The following is a 17,869-nucleotide window of genomic DNA, read 5'->3' as shown; positions in this document are numbered from 1 at the left end:
CACAGAAACTGAACGACCAACAAGAGAGCGTGCATGGCATGGATCTAGACGTACTTACTATACATATGTAACGGATGTGCAGCTTGGCCTTCATGGGGGATCCCTAGCGGCAAGAGCTGGAGCTGTTTTTGACCCTACTGTCCAGCTTTGGATCTCTTTCCCATAACTGGACTGCCTTGTCTAACTTCAATAGGAGAAATGCAGCTGCAACTTGAAATGCCAAGGTGGGTTGATGACCATGGGAGACCTCTCCTTGGAATATAAAAAGCAAGGGGTGGGGAAGTAAGATGAGAGGGTGGAACTGGGAGTAGAGGAGAAGGGAAGTGGCAATTGGGATGTAAATAAATAAATCAATTAATGAATAAAATGGTGTACAAATCTAAACAGAGAATCCTCAACAGAGATATCTCTAATGGCTATGAAGGACTTAAAGGAATATTCACTATCCTTAGTCACCTGGTAAATGTACATCAAAATGACTGTAAGATTCCATCTTATACATGTCAGAACAGTGTAAGGTACAGCTCATGTTGGTAAGGATCTGGAGAAAAGGGAATACTTCATTGCTGGTGGGGGTGCAAATTTGCATAACCATTTTGAAAATCAATTTGGCAGTTTCTCAGAAAATTGGGAATAAATCTATCTCTAGACACAGTTATACTACTCCTGGACATATATCCCAAAGAAAATCCACTATACCATAAGGACACTTATTCAACCCTGTTCATAGCAGATATATTTGTAATAGCCAAAAATTGGAAACAACCTAGATGTCCCTCAATCAAAGAATGAAATCAAGAAAGTGATGTATATTTACACAATGGACTATTATTCAGCTATTAACAACAACGACATCATAAAATTTGTAGACTAATGAATCAAACTAGAAAAAGATCACTCTGATTGAGGCGACAGACCCAGAAATACAAACATTAGTTATGTACTCATTTATAAGCAGATATTAGTCATAAAGTACAGGAGAACCATGCTATAATACACAGTCCCAATGAAGCTAAGAAATAAGGAAGGCTCAAGGAAGGATGTTTGAATCTTATTGAGGACTGCACTGCCCCACGCTTTGGGGCTACTAATTTGCTGTCTATACTGCCCCATGCTTTGGGGCTAAGTGCTCTGGTCAAGAGAGAGAGTGGGGAGAAGAATGGGAAGAGACTCGAAGAATAGAGACAAGCCAGAGGGTCTGTAGTCAAGTCTCCTTTACTGTCTCCCATTCACTATATCCACATCTCCTATTCACCTCCTATACACTTCTCCTATTGACACTATTACAAGGAAATCCTGGGTATTTATAAGCATAAGCAGGAGAACACAGGTGAAGACATTTTACAACATGCACCATGCAGCTGGGGTCACTAAACAGCAAAACAAACTATGTGGGATAAACAAGATATTTATCAGAGTGTGCTTCAGCTGTTGTAGGCTATTGAAAAACAAGTCTCTATCAGGGTATATGGTTCCAGATGGCGGCAAAGTTGATAGCTGCTTTCTAGCTGCTTTTTTCTGCTTAAAGTCGGCTCCCAACAGAATCTCATGGAGAAGATGAAATAGATTAGACATCAAAAGGATGGTTGGAGAAATGGAACTGGTTGGGGGAAATGGTGGGGATAGGGATAGGAAGGGTGAGGTAGAGGGATGATAAAGGAAGAGAGTACTAGGAGAGACAATTGGAGGTAGGGGGACATTTCTGGGATGAACTAGAAACCTAGGAAAATGGAAGCTCCCAGGAATCTAGGAGGGTGACCCTAGATAAGACTGCTAGCAGTGGGGGACATGGAGCCTGACCCAGCCATCTTTTATAACCAGGCAAGACTAAAATGGAGGGATTGAGACACAAACACAGTCAAAAACTGGGTGGACTGGAACTCTGGCCTTCTTGCCTCTGCTTTCTGAGTTTTGGATGACAGGTGTACACAGCCAAGCTCAGCTTATTCACTTTTAGTGCTGTCCTCTTTGAGAAATAGAATTCTGGTTGATACCAATATTTGTTGTTTTGATCATTGGTATATCATCACTTTTCTGCAAGCATGCTTTTATTAGTTCATCCTAATCATGTATTGTAGTCTTTGACACCTTCCTGCATGTGTGTAACACTGATCACATGTGCTCTTTGCCCTACTTCCCCCTTCTCCTCACCCTGTCCTGTTCTCTCAAGTCACTCTATTACTTTCAAGTCATTTGATTTTCACATGAGCTTTTTCTTTTTTTTTCTTTCTATTTTTTTTGTTTGTTTGTTTTTTCGAGACAGGGTTTCTCTGTGTAGTCCTGGCTATCCTGGAACTCACTCTGTAGACCAGGCTGGCCTCGAACTCAGAAATCCGCCTGCCTCTGCCTCCCAAGTGCTGGGATTAAAGGCGTGTGCCACCACCGCCCGGCGAGCTTTTTCTTTCCTGTCAAAATGATGTCAAAGACCTGAAATCAAGAACTCTTCCTGTTTTAATCTCCTAAGTGATGGAACTTTAGGTGCATGCCAGCAAGTCCAGCTCAGATTATTAGGAAGAAAAAGTTTCAAAATGTAAAAACAGACGAATTAAGTAATAACATTCCTACCTTCCCTGAGATCTATCCACATATATAAACACTCCCTTCTCTTATACCTGGTATGTGCTTGGCAAGAGTCACTCCCTATGTAATTGGCTAGCTTCTCTCCTAGTTTCTGTGATCCTTGGACAAAAATTGCATACCTTCTCTTGTGATTGATTGGTATGTCACTGTATAAAATAAATACTTAATGAATATTTATCGGGTGAATCATGTAGAGGGAGGTGAGACACATATGCAAAGGGATAGCAAATCCTGGAAGAACTCTACTCTGTGCTGGTAATGGCAGAAAGTTAGGAAGCCTTTCAGGTGAGTGCCAGGGCCAGGCTGCTTTCATTGACACACACAGATATTTTCTGGGCAGTGAAACCATTGGGACTCTCATAATATGCATTCTTAAAATGAAACAAAGAAATATTCAACATACTTAGTCATCTAGGAAATGCAAATCAAAACTACTTTTATATTTTATCTTATACCATTCAGAATAACTAGATTAATATTACAAATGACAATTCATGCTGGTAAGGATGTGGAGTAAGGGAAACACTCATTCATTGCTGGTGAAACTGTAAACTTGTGTAACCACTGTGGAAATTGGTATGACAGTTCCTCAAGAAGATAGAAATTGATCTACTTCAAATCCATCTATACCCTTATTGGGCATATTCCCAAAAGGACTCTACATCCTACTACACGGACACTTGCTTATCCATGTTCTTTCCTGCTTTACTCACAATAGCCAGAAATTGAAAATAAATGCCAACACATGAATGGATAAAGAAAATGTGGTATATTTACATAATGGAATATTGGTCAGCTGTTAAAAACAAGAAATTATGAAATTCACAGGTAAATATATAGAACTAGAAAAAAATCATCTTGACTGAGCTAACAAAGACCCCAAAAGACAAATTTGGTATGTATTTACTTAAGTGTAAATGTGAGCTGTTAGGTCTTCAATACACAGGATATAATCCATACAAACATAGAGGGTAGTTATAGTTTAGGGATGAGGGAAGGATCTCTTTAAGAAGAAAAATAGACTAGATAATTATGAATGGATGGGGAAACAGGGTGGGGGTGCCAAATGAGAAGGAGAAGTAAATGGTGGGGTGTGGGGGGAATGAAGAAAAGGACAGCTAAAGCTAAGAGTCATTTGAGGGCTGATATGGAAACCAAATATAAAAGTCTTCTTTTTTTTAATAAAAAGGATAAAAAAAGAAAAAAAAAATGCATTCTTAGGTTATGGGGAAAGATCCCAGGATCAAGGTAACTTTCATGGGAAGAGCAAATGATGCCTGCAGGAATGAGCTGGTTCTCAGAGAGAAAGCATGTTAAGAGGGAGGATCAGTAACTGTAGCCACTGGAACCCTGTGAAGGATGAAAATGATTTAAAGAGAAGCTCAGTGTTCCTCACCAAGGCATAGGGTGTGACAAGTTTACAGCACCATCCCCTGATCAAGCACATTGAAGTGAATAGAGAAACACTCAGAACATGTGGGCTCATGAGATCCACAGGGAATCTGGAGAGAGGACTGTGTCTGGATACTCACAGGACCGTCCTTGGTGCCATCAGTGCATATCCTTGCTGTTTTTCCATATTCAGCTGGAGACTCCTCACATGACAGCAGAACTGAATGCAGAAAGTGACCACCATGAGCTCCATGTCTGTCTGTATCACCAGGTACTTCACATTTGTTTGGACCACTGTGGGTCCAATGTCATTTGGGCCAGGCACTATTATTTTTCCTTGAAAGTCATGCATCACCTCTCGCAGGAGATACATTTCCTGACTTTCATACAGACAGTGGAGCAAACCCAGACAATGTGGTTGATGGGGTTCGGACCTCCATATGACTTCCCTTAGCAGTATCGACTTTCTCTTCCCAGGAAGGCTGCATGAAAAGAACTTTTCCATTTCTTTTAATCCCTCTTTACTAAAAAGACCAAATAGGAAGTGCACAATGGGTGCCTCAAACAGGTATTGTCTTCCATACCGTTTTACCAATTTTCCCACAATTCTGTAATCTTCCATATCATCATGTCTTTCCTCACTGTCCTCCAAGACATAGGACATCGCTGCAAAAAACTCCTGGAGACACAAGTGGGCAAAGCTGTAGCTCAGAGAGCTGGGCTGCTTTTGAAGGACACCAATCTCCAGGAAAGTGGCAATGGCATCCTCTGCTAACCCTTGGTTACAGAGGTCACTTTCACTGAACAGGGTCCTTCTTTGCAAGATCCCCTTAGCAGCCAGTGAGCAGAGGGCTCTGAGCTGGATCCTTAGGGGCTGACCTGGGATTGTCAGGGAAAGGTATTTCAGGCAGAGGGCTGTGGTGGTCTGTGATGTCAGTGAGAGTACCCCACCTTGCTCCATCTGCTTTTTCAGGCAAGTGCAGACCAGCCAGCACACCCAGGGAACCTCACACAGGGTCAAGAGCACAGGATTAGATTTAACCAATCTAAATGCAATAAATGCATCACTTTCTCTTGCAAAATATTTGTAGAAGTAATTCTCCCGTTCAAACTCAGTGAATCCTAGGACGTCCACCTGATATAACTGCACCAAAGAAGGAAGGAAATTCTGTATATCTGTTGTCCGAGCTGTAAGCAAGAAGGAAGCCTCAGGAAGGATGGATTTCCACAGCAAACTCCCCAGCAGTGTGTGCACAGGCTGTCTTTGACTCCAGTGCAGACAGACCTCAGGATTCTGCTCCCCCAAAACCCATGCTGGCTCATCTATGCCATCCAGGATGAAGAGCAGCTTCTCGGGGTGAGACAGGATCTGACTGATAGAAACTGTGGGCACATCCTGGCCTTGTGCTATGAGCTCAGCCAGACTCAGCTGCTTGCACTGGGCCAGCTCTCTGCAGCTGAAGAAGAAGACATGCTGGAAGCGATCCCTGTAGAGGTGACTTTTCTTCCAGGCTCTCCTCACATGCCTGGCTAGTGTTGACTTCCCAGTCCCAGGAGCCCCTTCTATTAAGACTAATTGAGGCCTTTTCTGGGTACCTATGTTTGGGCCAAATAAGTCTTGGATCTCAATCATATGTCCTCCTTCTTCTGGTACACATGGATGCCAGTTTTTCCTGACCCAGTTCTCTGAGCCTCTTGGGTACAATTTTCGGAAGAGTAGTAGGTTTGTGAAATTTTGGAATAAATTTTCCTTTTTCAATGACAGTATAGAAGAAAGAGTCTCTTCTCCTTTCTTTATATAAACTTCTGGAAAGGGAAGAAAAAGTTTGAGCAGAAGTGTTTACATTAGTGTTGTGTTGATTCAATCAATCCTTCCTTTCTTCTTTCATTCCTTCCTTTCCTCTTTCTTTCCCTTTTACCTTCCTTTCTTCTTTCCTTTCTTTTTTTTTTTCTGATCCTTTAACATCTAGATGCATTTAGACATCTATCTAAGCTGTACATCATATAGGCTGTGGGCATTGGAATATTCTGAACAGTGTAGTGCAGAAAATGTGAGTTTAGAGTAGAAGATTCTACTTCAAGTGGTCATGTGAATAATTATACTGTCCGACTTTCATTCATGCTTTAGACATTCATTGATTTCTTACCCTGAGGTGAGAGTGATTTCAAAGACATGACTTGGTCTTCATTTAGCCTATGAGATGATGCAGTAGTTCCACTGAGCTCATCTTTCCCATTTGTAATTTTGTGGCTGTGTTTTCTCCCTGTAGGAAGCCATGAAGTACTGGGGAGATTACAAATGGTGGAGCGCATGTCTACTCCTATTGGATCCACCATTACAGTCCAGACAACATCATCCTGAAGTCTTGAGATTATGGGTCTGACATGAAGGTCTAGGAATGCCATAGTGTTCATGTTTTAGGATATAATCTTGGTACCCTCTCCCCAGGATTAGCCATCTTGGGTTTATTTTGTAGTGTACTTGAGAGATCTTTCGTAATAACAAGACTTGTTTCTGGCTACGGTTTTGATGTGTTTTGTCCCCTCTGAAACAAAGGTTGAAACTCAGTTCCCAATGTAGGAGTAAGGGATACTTAGGTGTAAGGGATACAGGTCAAGAGTGGGTGTTTGGAGTCATTGTGTCAGGCTCCTTAACAATTGACAAATACTTATTTTTACTAGTAATGGGCAAACTGTTGTGGGAAGAAGTACTTTTCCTTTCCTTCAAGCAACTGTTTGCCTATCTATGCCCTTCTTTGAGGCTGAGTAGTCATAGTTTTCAGTCCTGGACACCAAGCCTACAGACTTATAATTAATATGTAGTGTTGACAAAAAACCCCACTGAGCATGGTTCTGTAGCTCTATAATTCATTACTCAGATGACAGAGACAGGAAAATCATGACCTCCAGCCCAACTTTTTCATATAGAATATTTGAAATTATCCTAGGCTAGAGTCAACCAATCTACCAATCTATCAGCCAATCTGTCAGTCAGTCATTCAATCAGTAAGTCACTCAACCAACCAGAAAACAAGAATAAATAAGTTACTCAGTCTTTGTTTTTTTTTTTTTTTTTTCTTGTTTAATGGAAACTAAACTCAGACATTTGTTCTTCATTTAACATGCTCCACAGTTTTCCACGATGCACTCTGCTGAGCTTCACATCTCTTGTTCTACTCCTGCTTCCTCTAACAAGTGCATCTGAGGATTTGTTTTTCCAGGTTTTGACCAGAACACAAATATCATCTCAGCATCTTCTTTAGAAGGAACTCAAGACAAGACAGACAGTAGGATGACCTATGGATCAGAAGCCAAGTTCATTCCTAATTGCACCAGTTGCCTAAAGTACAAGGTAGTTGCAGTACAGGTGTTGGAGATAATTTGGTGAGAGCACTGAGTGTAGCATCAGTTCATACCTTATCCCTTGAGGATCTATAGATCTGTACAGATTGTCTTCTGTAGGAAGACTTCTAATATCTCCTGAGTGCAGCAAGGTCTGCCTGTCTCAGAACATGTCTTCTCAAATTGTCAAGGGGTGCAGCTCTTCCCAGAGCACTTTCTTCAAGACCTTCCAGCTGAAATGTGTCTGTCATTATGCAAACACCTAAAATCTCTTAAGTTCTATCACGTTTGAAAAGCATGTGGGGGAAGCAAGATGGTTCAACAGTGAAAGAACTTGCTCCAAAGCATGTGGACTAGAATTTGTATCCCAGGACTCCATTTATATGCTGAGTTAGCATTGTAGTTCCCATGATTTCAGGCCTAGAAAGTTGAGACAGGGGCCTCCCCAGGGAAAGATGGCTGAGCAGCCTTACTATTTGATGAGCTCTGGGTGTAGATGATGAGATAGATGCAATCATAGTCCTCAAATAGAGAGTTTAAAGATGTCAGAGACAAACAGCTCAATGAACCTGAAGAGAATAAACTCAAAGATGGTAGGTGCCCAAGTGATGTGCAATTGAATAAGAACACAATGCTGAATGAAAGAATAATGATTTAAAAACTGCAATTTGAAAACAGAATTTAAATGACATAGGAATAGCTAAGGAAACTCAACTGAATGAAGGACAAATTGAAAAACTAAACAACACAATTATGAAACTCACAGAAAGTCTTACACTTGAATGCATTAAGTAGAAGATAGAATTTAAAGCATAGGAATTAGACCACATAAGTAAATAATATTTTAAAAATAGATGAAAACCCCAAATGAGAATGTAGGAAGTGTGAAGATGCTACAAAATGACAAATCTATTTCTAGGCAAAAGTAAATGGCGGCAGTGGGCTCCAGGTCAATGCACAGACCAGATCTCCAACAAGCTCACAGAAATCAGGAAAGACCAAGTCCCATAGATATAAGAAATACACCCCCCCCTCCCAAAAAAGCCCAACCAAACAAAACCAGTAGATAGGACCAGAAAAGCAACTTTCCATGACGTATAGTCACAACACTACATATACAGAACATAGAGAAGTTACTGAATGCTGAATGAGAAATAAAAGCCATGAGACACAATTTGTATCTGATGGCCAAGTCATCAGACTGATATGAAGCCGGAGAGAGGAAGATGGAGGAATTAATGGAATTGGTGAATATGGCCTGCACTTTTCATTTTCTCTAACTAGGCAAGGCTTTCAGATGTGGGACTGGGAAATCAACCCACCCACAGATCTTTGACCCACAAGCTGTCCTAGATGCAAAATATGGTTGAGCGAGTGGCCAATCAATGAATGTTCTAACTTGAGGTTCTAACCACAAAAGCGAGCCCATGCCTGCAAGGCCTGGATAGCCAGAAACTGGAAGCTTGATGGCCCAGAGACCTAGGGTAGAACCAATCATGAATTTTAAGAGTTGTAAGCTCTTAAATGTCTTATATAGAAAGTTAAGGAACAATATATGTTTCTTGAATTAAGATGTATTTGTATAAATAACTGTAAAATTTGATAACTAACAATATCTAAAAAAAGGAACAATTTCAAGCAATTAGAAACCATGAGCTATATACTGGCTATGAGTGTACAAATTGAAAGCTTGAATTTTCAGTGTTTCAAACAGAGGCTACAGCACATAATTCAATTATGTGTGCTGAAGCATGGGGAAACTCAAGAGAATGAACATGTGATCCAATTACATATACTGCCTTCCCATTAGATGGGTTGTCTGTAAATACAGTAAACACATTTTCTATGGGATGCATGCATAAAGCATGCATAGAGAAAAATTGTTAAAACTTGTCTTTTGGATAATGATTATCAAATTTGCCTAAAAAGTTTGCCATGCAATAGGCCAAATATCAGTATTCTTCAATGACCAATTTAATTGCTGTTTGGAATAAGGAATATTTTATTAAGTTCTTTTTCAAAATACTTTTGTGATCCTTACCTACAATTCTGTATTAGCGCAGCAGCATCTTCAGAACAGGGTGTTAAAACTCTCTTTGGAGAGGAAGAAAGGTAAATCCATATTAATGGTCCTTTTGCCAAAGGACTGCTGTGAGCACATGAGTAGCAATAACACAAACAGCCAACAACTGACCATAGTCTATATAATGTATCTGTTGATAACTAACAGCTTCCTCTACTTTCTGCAAAGCTATTCCTCCTTCATCAGTTAATTGTCTAGGGGAATTAGGAATTGCATCCCCCTTGAGAATATCAAACAGGGGCGTAAGTTCTCTTGTGGTGAACTTAAGGTGAGGTCTTAGCTAATTAATATCTCCTAACAACTTTTGAAAATTATTAAAAGAAAACCATTTTTTTCATGTACACCTGCAAGCCAGAAGAGAGCACTAGATCTCATTACAGATGGTTGTTAGCCACCATATGGTTGCTGGGAATTAAACTCTGGACCTCTGGAAGAGGAGTGGTGCTCTTAACCTCTGAGCCATCTCTCCAGCACCAACTATCTTTTTTTGGAATTTTCTGTACCACAATCTGCTTAGGATATAACTGAGGTCCCAAATATTAAAATGATATTGCTTTTGAATGTTTTCTGGAGCAACAAGTACTCCCCAAATTTTTAAAGCTTATTGTATGAGAGCAAAGGCTTGTAGTAAAACTCCTTCAGAGAGATCAGCTAATAAAATATCATACAATAAATAATATACACTGAAAGATTCAAATTCTTAACTTCTTGTATTAAAGCAACAACGAATTTGTTATATAATGTAAGGGTATTAGCCATTCCTTGAGGCAAAACTTTCTAATATTATCACTTCATGGGTTCTCCAAAATACAAGCAAATTTTACTGAATAAAAACCTCCCACCTTCAACAGGATGTAAAGGAACAGTATAAAAACAATCTTTTAAATCCATAATAATTTTATATGCATTTCTGGAATGGCAGCTGGAGTAGGCACGTCAGGCTTTAATGCTGTAGAGTGAAAAATTATAAAGACCATTTTATAAAATATATACTGGCTTTTTCTTTACCCCTAGACCTGAGCAAAAAAATGCAGGTTCCAGAAAGCGGAACTGAATGTAAGATTTCAGTCCTTCACTGCCCTGGGATACATTCCAGGAGGAGGACATTATCCCTGAGTCAGAGGAACATTCCTCAAGCCTCAGGGAAAAGAACTCACCTGTGGGTGGGGAAGGCCCAAAGCAGGAAGACACATTCCTGACCACAAAAAGATGCAAGTCATCTAGGTGGGTTGGGAAGCTAGTAACCATGATGACAGGACAAGTGACAGGGCACCAACCAAGAAATAGTTGAGCTAGTGACAGGGCAAGACTACATTTTGAGAATACAGAGTGTTTTCCACATGACCCTGATTCACTTTGGTTGCGTTCTTCTGGAATTCTCCGCTATTTTTATTGTTATATTTCCTTAGCAACCTTTCACCCCCTCCTCGCTCTCCAGGTTTGTGGTTTCCCCCTTAAAAAACCCTACTCAGACTGACTGGCTTTGTCAATTCAACTCCTTCATGAGTGAAACAAATTGACCTTGGCTAGCCAACTCTCCCTAATAAACCTCTGCTGATTGCATCCAGGTACAGTGTCTTGCGATTTTTGGGTGGCTGTGATTTCCTGAGACTTGAGTAAGGGTCTCCCGAGTTTGGGGGTCTTCAATGCCCCACAACTTTCATAAATCTTAAATTTGAACTTTGTTTTGGATTAATTGAATAACCAATCCCTTGTAGCTGAGTGACAGTATCAGATAAAGGCCAAGTTGAAGGCCAATCTTGTCCTCTCTTACTCTTTGAGCAAATCTTTTATTAGTAGGCACAACTATAATGCCATGGAGGAAAGCGGGCATAGTTTTAATTTCTCCAGCATAATTATTATCTATAACTCCTGGACCATAAGCTGTCTGTTTTGAACATCTTTGAGTCTGAGGCTGAACTTTCCTCCCCAAGGAACAAGCAAGGTAATAAACAAGTTCCAGAATACACCTTTTTTAGGGGCTGGTCAGGATGACCATGACAAAAGGAATGTCACACAAGCTTCTGCTGAGCTCACTCTGAGCATTGTCTTAACTCAAATGTAAATGTTCTGAATCTGGGCCTATTTCCTGAGGCCTGGCCCAAAGATTACCCTTCTTGCACTGAGGACAGATTCCAGGGGAGTGATTCTGCTGTATTTCTATGCCTCTATTTTTTGGACAGTCTTTCCTAAATTACCTATATCCCCATAGTTAGAGCATTCCTTATCACCTCAGCACTGTATAAGCATGGCTTGAACTGTAGTTAGCATTCTTATAAGCCAATTGTGTAACGAAAGAAATTCCTGCCTGAGGGTTTCCAAAATTTCTACCAGTCACTTTTAGCAGCCTGTTCACAAATTCAAGAAATAGTTCATCAGAGCCTTGCTTGATCCCAGATAAAACTCCCACTGAGATCTCCTTTCCAATCTTGGGGGGTGGGTGGGCTAAATTTGCCTCTACCACTGTATCCAAATAAAAGTTGTAGCAGGCCTATACTGTGCCACAGTTGTTTTTAACACTTTTATTACTCTTGCAATCATCTCCACCTGCTCAATCCTCGTCTTAACTATAAAATGTGTAAGTCAAAAATTTGGAATGCACAATTGAACTGCCAACTGCAGCCAATGAAACATTGGTAGTTTAACTATATTTTTAAGTTTTATTTTGTAATATTGGAGTATAAACATAATTTTGGGAAACAAAACCAATTTTTAACAATAGGAACAATCCATTTTCTCTAAAATCAACACCAAGTACATTACTTCCATGTTACAAAGTTTGGCTGCCAGTTCTTATATATGAATGCATGATAGTGCAGCTTTTAATATCTCATTAAAGAGACATTGTTTTAAATCCTATCTTTATACATCTGGTTTCTGAATGACTCCAACCCTGAGGTACCAGTTTTAAGCCAACTTTCTGTTACCAAAGTTGCAAATTTTTAATCATACCCAATAACTTATGGGCCAATAATTTATAACCAAGCCATGCAGAACATATTTATACCTTTAAAACCAGTCTGAAACAAAAATGAAGTAGATGCACATCTTATGTATTTTATCCAAACAAAATTTTCTTACTTTTCCTAGCTGTAATTTCAAGAGAAAAGCACCTTGTCACTTGTTGAATCCAATTAACACTGTCACAGAGATTTTTCTAGGAAAAAACAACTAACAGCTTCCTTATCATAGAAGCCAAAAAGCTGCTGACCCCTTAAGAACAGCTTAGGCAGACAATCAGTTCCTGGAAAGGCTTCTTCAGCTCAGCTTGACTCCTAGCTACAAGTGCAGGGTAACTTATCAGCTTCTACTGTGCACATTAAGACTGCCATTTAAACAAGTTATACTAAACCAAGGGGTGGATAGCTAGCAGAGTTTTAACCATTTTTTCTTTTGAACATGAAAGAAAGAACAACAATTACTCAAATAACAAAACAAAAACAGAGAGTTGACACACAGATTGGCAAGCCAAGGACAGACAATAGACAAAAAGCAGAACTAAGGATTTCTCCAGTAGGAGGCAGAGAGAAAGCAAGATGTCTCCTGATTTCTCCTGTTCCTAAGAGAGCTCTGAAATAGCCTTTTCCTTCTCTTTTGCTGATGCAGGCTGGAGGGAGGACAACTGCTTTTTTGAAACTCTTTCTCTCTCTCATATTCAAGGTCTAACTCTTCATCTCTTTCTTTAGGAGGTGTAGTGGCAGCTCCCTGCTTTCTTAATTTCCCCAATGCCTCTTAATCCAGCTCCTCTCACATGAGGCAGATCTTAGGCTGTGGAGGATTGCCTATTAAGAATTCTCCTGTCCCATGTTTTGCTGTTACCCCCCAGGTGATGTTGGTGTCTGGTCAACACCTATTCAGCCTAGAATGTATCCACCTTAAACACACTTCCTGCAAACACAGCCTCCAAAACATAACTAGCATTAGCATCAATGGATTCTGAGGAGGCTGTGGCCAGAATGTGTTGTAAGAGAGAAGAATAAATCAAAAGTAAAACAAGAATTAGCCTAATTAATTAATAAATGTGTTTTTACAAAAATGTTTGTGACTCATGACAGTGAAGGCAAAGCTACAGTTCTTCAACTGTGAGCCTTTACCTCTCTACATCTTGCTCCTCTTTTCCCCAAGGTGGGACAATAGTGGTCTCTCTCTCTCAAGGCTGACTGTGTGATTTTATGGTGAGTGTGATATAAGTGAAGCTCTGGCATGGGATGTGGCATGAGGGGTGTACTCAGGAAACTTCTGGCAACCCTTAGCCACATGAGTGATGAGAAATCCTGTGGAAATAAATTCTCCTGTTTGCCAGTTCCCTGATCTGAAAGGCAAGCTGTGTTCTCATGATTGAAGACAATAGCCTTAATTCTAAGGCCCTCCTGGGAGCAATGGTGAGGCCTAATAGTGAGATTCCAGGGGCAGGACAGTGTAAGGGCTAGCATTGTCACTGTCACAGGATCTAGAAGCACCTAGCACAAATGTTCCTGGGAAGGTTTGTGAGGGATAGGTTAGGTTAACTGAGGTAGGTCCACCCTATTTGTAGGTGTCACCACTCCTAGTGCTCGAGTCTTGGACTGAATGAAAAGGAAAATTGATCTGAACAACAGCATTCATCTGTCTCTGTTTCCCAACTAAACACTTGTAACCAGATATGTCAGTCATTCATTCTCTGACCTTTGTGCTCTAATGGACCATTCTCGATCTGTGAGCCTTTCCTGAATAAACTGCTTCTGTCACAAATAACATGATAAGTCACTAGTACTCCTGGGTAATAACTTTAATTGATTTCACTGTGTAGCTCAGCCTGGCTGCCAACTGAGGTTCCTCCAGCTCAAGGTGGGTTGGGAAGAATGGACTTTGAAAGAAAGATAAGGGTTGTGTGTTATAGGCAGAACTTTTACAGAGCTGCAGCAGATGGAGGAGGAGGAGGAAGTCACTCCTTAGGCACTGATTGTTCTAGATTCCAGTCTCATGTCTGTGTTTATGTGCTATGAGCTTGAACAAGTTAACCTCTCTCTAGACCTTGTGCACTGGAGAGAGATGGCTACATTGATCCTCAAGTAAAGGAAGAGGCAAGGGCATTGTCTGTGCAAGTGCAAACTAATTAAGGAAACTCAGTAGAAGAAACTGGGTGAAGCTGACACAGGAGCATACCCTTTTCTCAGGTCAATCTCAATAGATAAGACCTTCTTGGAGATTCAGGACCTCCCTGACCCCCCAGGATCTTCAGTGCTCACTCAGATTCTGAGCTGAGCTCTGGGTGCCAGTTAGGCCAGGCTCATTGCTATCCCACATGGGTTCCAATTTCCCCACCTGTAAATGCAACTTCAGTACTGCAGAGTCCAGAGGATCATTTCTAGCCTGTGACTCTTAGCTCACCACCACGCTGCTCTGGCCTTGCATTTGAGTTCCTTGTTCCAATTCTCCATACAGGGGGAGGCTCACATGGGAAGAACCACATCTATGTGACTCAATCTTCCATCTACAGCTCTCAGGCTAGTTAACCTTTGCTTCTGCATCCAGACTTGTTAGATTTCAATTAATCTCTCCTTTAAGATATGAAAATGTCTCCCAGACTCATGGTCTGAACTTGGTAGTTTTGAGGAGCTGTGTAGGTTAGTGAATTGAGTGTGGAAGAAGCTTTCTTCCTTCCTTCCCTCCTTTCTTTCTTTCTTTCTTTCTTTCTTTCTTTCTTTCTTTCTCTTTTTCTTTCATTCATTCTTTTGTGGGTCTGAGTAATGAGGAAGAATGTCCTATGGGAAGGAGACAGTGGTTGTGTGTTGGTCAGAGAGGCAGGGGTAGGAGGCAGGGAGAACTACTGGGGTCCTTCATGCTTACCCTCATACCCTTCTCCATGGTCACATGGGGGACAATGAGGCATTCACAGGTGCCACTGGGAAACCCTCCTCTGGGACCTAGAAGTTCACACACAGCTCCAGCGTCTACTCTAGTCCTCTGTGTGAATCTCTATTTCTTTCTGAGACTCAGCTCCCCCATGTGCGGCTCTGAGCTTCTTTCTGTCCCACAGGGTCGCACACTATAATAAAAGCAACCATTGCGTGGGCTTGTACTTAGAATAATTGAGCAATTATTAAGTGTCAGACTGTTTAATATTTGACATGGACTATCACTCAAGTGCTACAGCTTAAGATGACAACTGTTCATCTTCCCCTTTCCCAGATGGACACAATGAGTAGGGTTGGAGCTTTAAAGTCTGGACTGTAACATTGGTGTTGCTTATCGTTCTTCTCAAGAGCTGGCTGACCTCTATGCCAACCTCTCAGAGACCATTGCAGACCTAACTCTCCCCACCTCAGCCTCAGGATGCTCCTTCTAGGGGCCTTTAAGTACCACATGGGAACCTGAACATGCCCTTCTGCAGAACAGAGTGCTCTCTAGACTTCAGTTAGGGGTTTCTGAAAGCCTTCCTCTTCCAGCCTGACCTGGAGCCTGTGAACTCTTTTGACATGAGCCTAGCCTGCCCATAGAATCCTTGGCAGGAGGGCTCAGTGGTGATGAAGGGGTCACAGTGTGATGGGTTGGGGTTCATGGTGTACTTACCTATCTTAGAGTCCCTCTCTGGCTGGACTCTGTGCTTCATCAGCTCCATATCCATATTTTTCTTTGTTTTGGAGGTGGTGTCCATGTCCAATTGACTCACAGCCCTCTGATTTGGCTCCTTTCCTGGATCCTGAGCCACCTTTGTGTTACTTTTCTGTTTGAGCAGAGATTCTTCTATGATGATAGAACCCTTGGATATGGATCTATCTTCTCTGAGCAGTTTGTGCTCTTATTGCTACAAGACTCTCTTCTATTGTTGCAAGCTGGAGACCAGTGGCTTCTTGTCACTGCCTGACACTTTTGCTCTGGGAAAGGATGTTTGATCAGAACTGATAGAGGAGACCTGGTAATAAAAAAAGCAGACAAACCATGACAGTGTCAGATGGGCCTTTGATCAGAACAATTGGAAGACAAAAGTCTCTCCTGGGGAGTGGGTACTGTGTGTCTGGGTGCAGGGGCTTGGGCTTCTTGGAGCAGAAAAAAGATCTCTGGGACAAATGTATTTAATAGTGGACATGTTCTTTATTGTTTCCCAGCTGATTGATGCCAGCAGATGTCCTAGCTGCTGTGTTGGCTTTCCTGAAGGCAGGTGTGCTTGAGTTACATTGAGTTGGGTTTTTTCAGCTTGTCTAAGCTTCGTTTTTAGGTTATTAAGGTTATTTGTTTCACCCTAAGGACACATGAAAGGAATGGGGGAGGTGTTCTCTCACTGATTGGTTCCTGTGGGAGGGGAATGATTAAGGTGAAGCTCCATCCTGTGCCTAGGGGTCAAAGGGTTTATATGTTGGTGGTGGATTTCATGTGCTGCAAAGAGATTTTGAACTTGATCTACTCTCCTGGATCTGTCATGTGATTGCTGTCATTTACTTCTGGAGAAACCTTCAAAAACAGGTATTAGACAGGAGGCTGTGAAATGTTTAATGAGTTGGAGGATGGGGAATTCAGTAGCCTCTAGCCAGGGTGTGGGGCTGACCCCAATGGGGAAACGGCAGGTGTTCAGCCATGCCCAGAACCCAGGGTCCTGACACATGATCTAAGACCTCTATTTGATCTGTGCCTTGCAGTCACATAGGGTGATGCAGTCTCTCCCAAAGAGCACAGGTAGAGGGCATGACTACAGACTTTCATATTAATGAGTTACCTAAAGGCCAGAGGGCATAACTAATTAAGTATTCTTTTCCCAGTCACTCCTCCCTCTTCCTCCCTATTTAAGTCAAGCCTACTCTGGCTTGGGGGTTGGGGGTGGGGGGTGGTGCACATCCAGACCATCTACCATCTCAATGTCAATAAAGATTTTGGAAACCCACGGACTTCCTCAAATCATTGGGGCCTGCTGTCATGTTTTCCCATGGAAGCCCTCTTCAAACAATCATCAGTGTTCCAGCCAAGGGAGTATAACAAGCAAGCACTTCTGTTGGGGCGTCACCAGGGCCCTCCCTTCTCCCCTCCTTTCTGTCTGGCCATTTCTCACAGTGCTGCACTTGCGCACCCACCATCTCTGTTCTGCCAGGCTTTCCAGTGGCGTCTGGGACCCCTAGAATTGAGACCAATCAGTCCCAGCTGCTTCCCAGCCCAGGGATTCCCACTGGAGAACCCTGCCTGGCTCATGAAACCCCAGACTGAGTTCAGCCCCTTCCCCGGGTGTGAGCCCCACAGCTTCTGCCAGGAGCAGTGTGAGAGGAAGCCAGTCAAGCTTCCCCTCCTGTGCTCCTGTTGTCCAAAGTCGCAGTCCCAGCCAACTGGAGCAACAGACCAGCGGGAATCAACCACCCAACACAACAGAGAACTCAGGCCTGCTCACGGGCCATTCAGCTCCCCACCCCCTACCCCCACCCCCGTACCAGGGCAGCCATTGTCCTAATGTGGACTGAGTAATGGCAGTGATACCATTCAGGAGGAACTCTTGTATAACATTTAAAG

At 41.9% G+C, this 17,869-nt stretch overlaps 1 protein-coding gene across 3 annotated transcripts in view; it reads right to left on the bottom strand.

Moving 5' to 3' along the window:
• Positions 1–17,869, bottom strand: part of LOC117710282 (NACHT, LRR and PYD domains-containing protein 1a-like) — a 51,430-nt gene that overhangs the window by 32,849 nt on the left and 712 nt on the right. For all 3 annotated transcript variants that reach the window (XR_013111227.1, XM_076936404.1, XM_076936405.1), the window contains exons 2-3: positions 15,950–16,292; positions 4,113–5,778 (exon numbers count right to left, since the gene is read on the bottom strand). Coding sequence is in view for 2 of the 3 variants with exons in the window: in XM_076936404.1 (XP_076792519.1) it covers positions 4,113–5,778; positions 15,950–16,034 (1,751 nt within the window). In the remaining variant the exon portion in view is untranslated. The remainder of the gene's footprint in view (positions 1–4,112; positions 5,779–15,949; positions 16,293–17,869) is intronic.

Source organism: Arvicanthis niloticus, chromosome 6, assembly GCF_011762505.2.
Source record: "Arvicanthis niloticus isolate mArvNil1 chromosome 6, mArvNil1.pat.X, whole genome shotgun sequence".
NCBI lineage: Eukaryota > Metazoa > Chordata > Mammalia > Rodentia > Muridae > Arvicanthis > Arvicanthis niloticus.
Note: the sequence above shows the minus strand (reverse complement) of the source record. Positions and strands in the feature narration are given on the sequence as shown.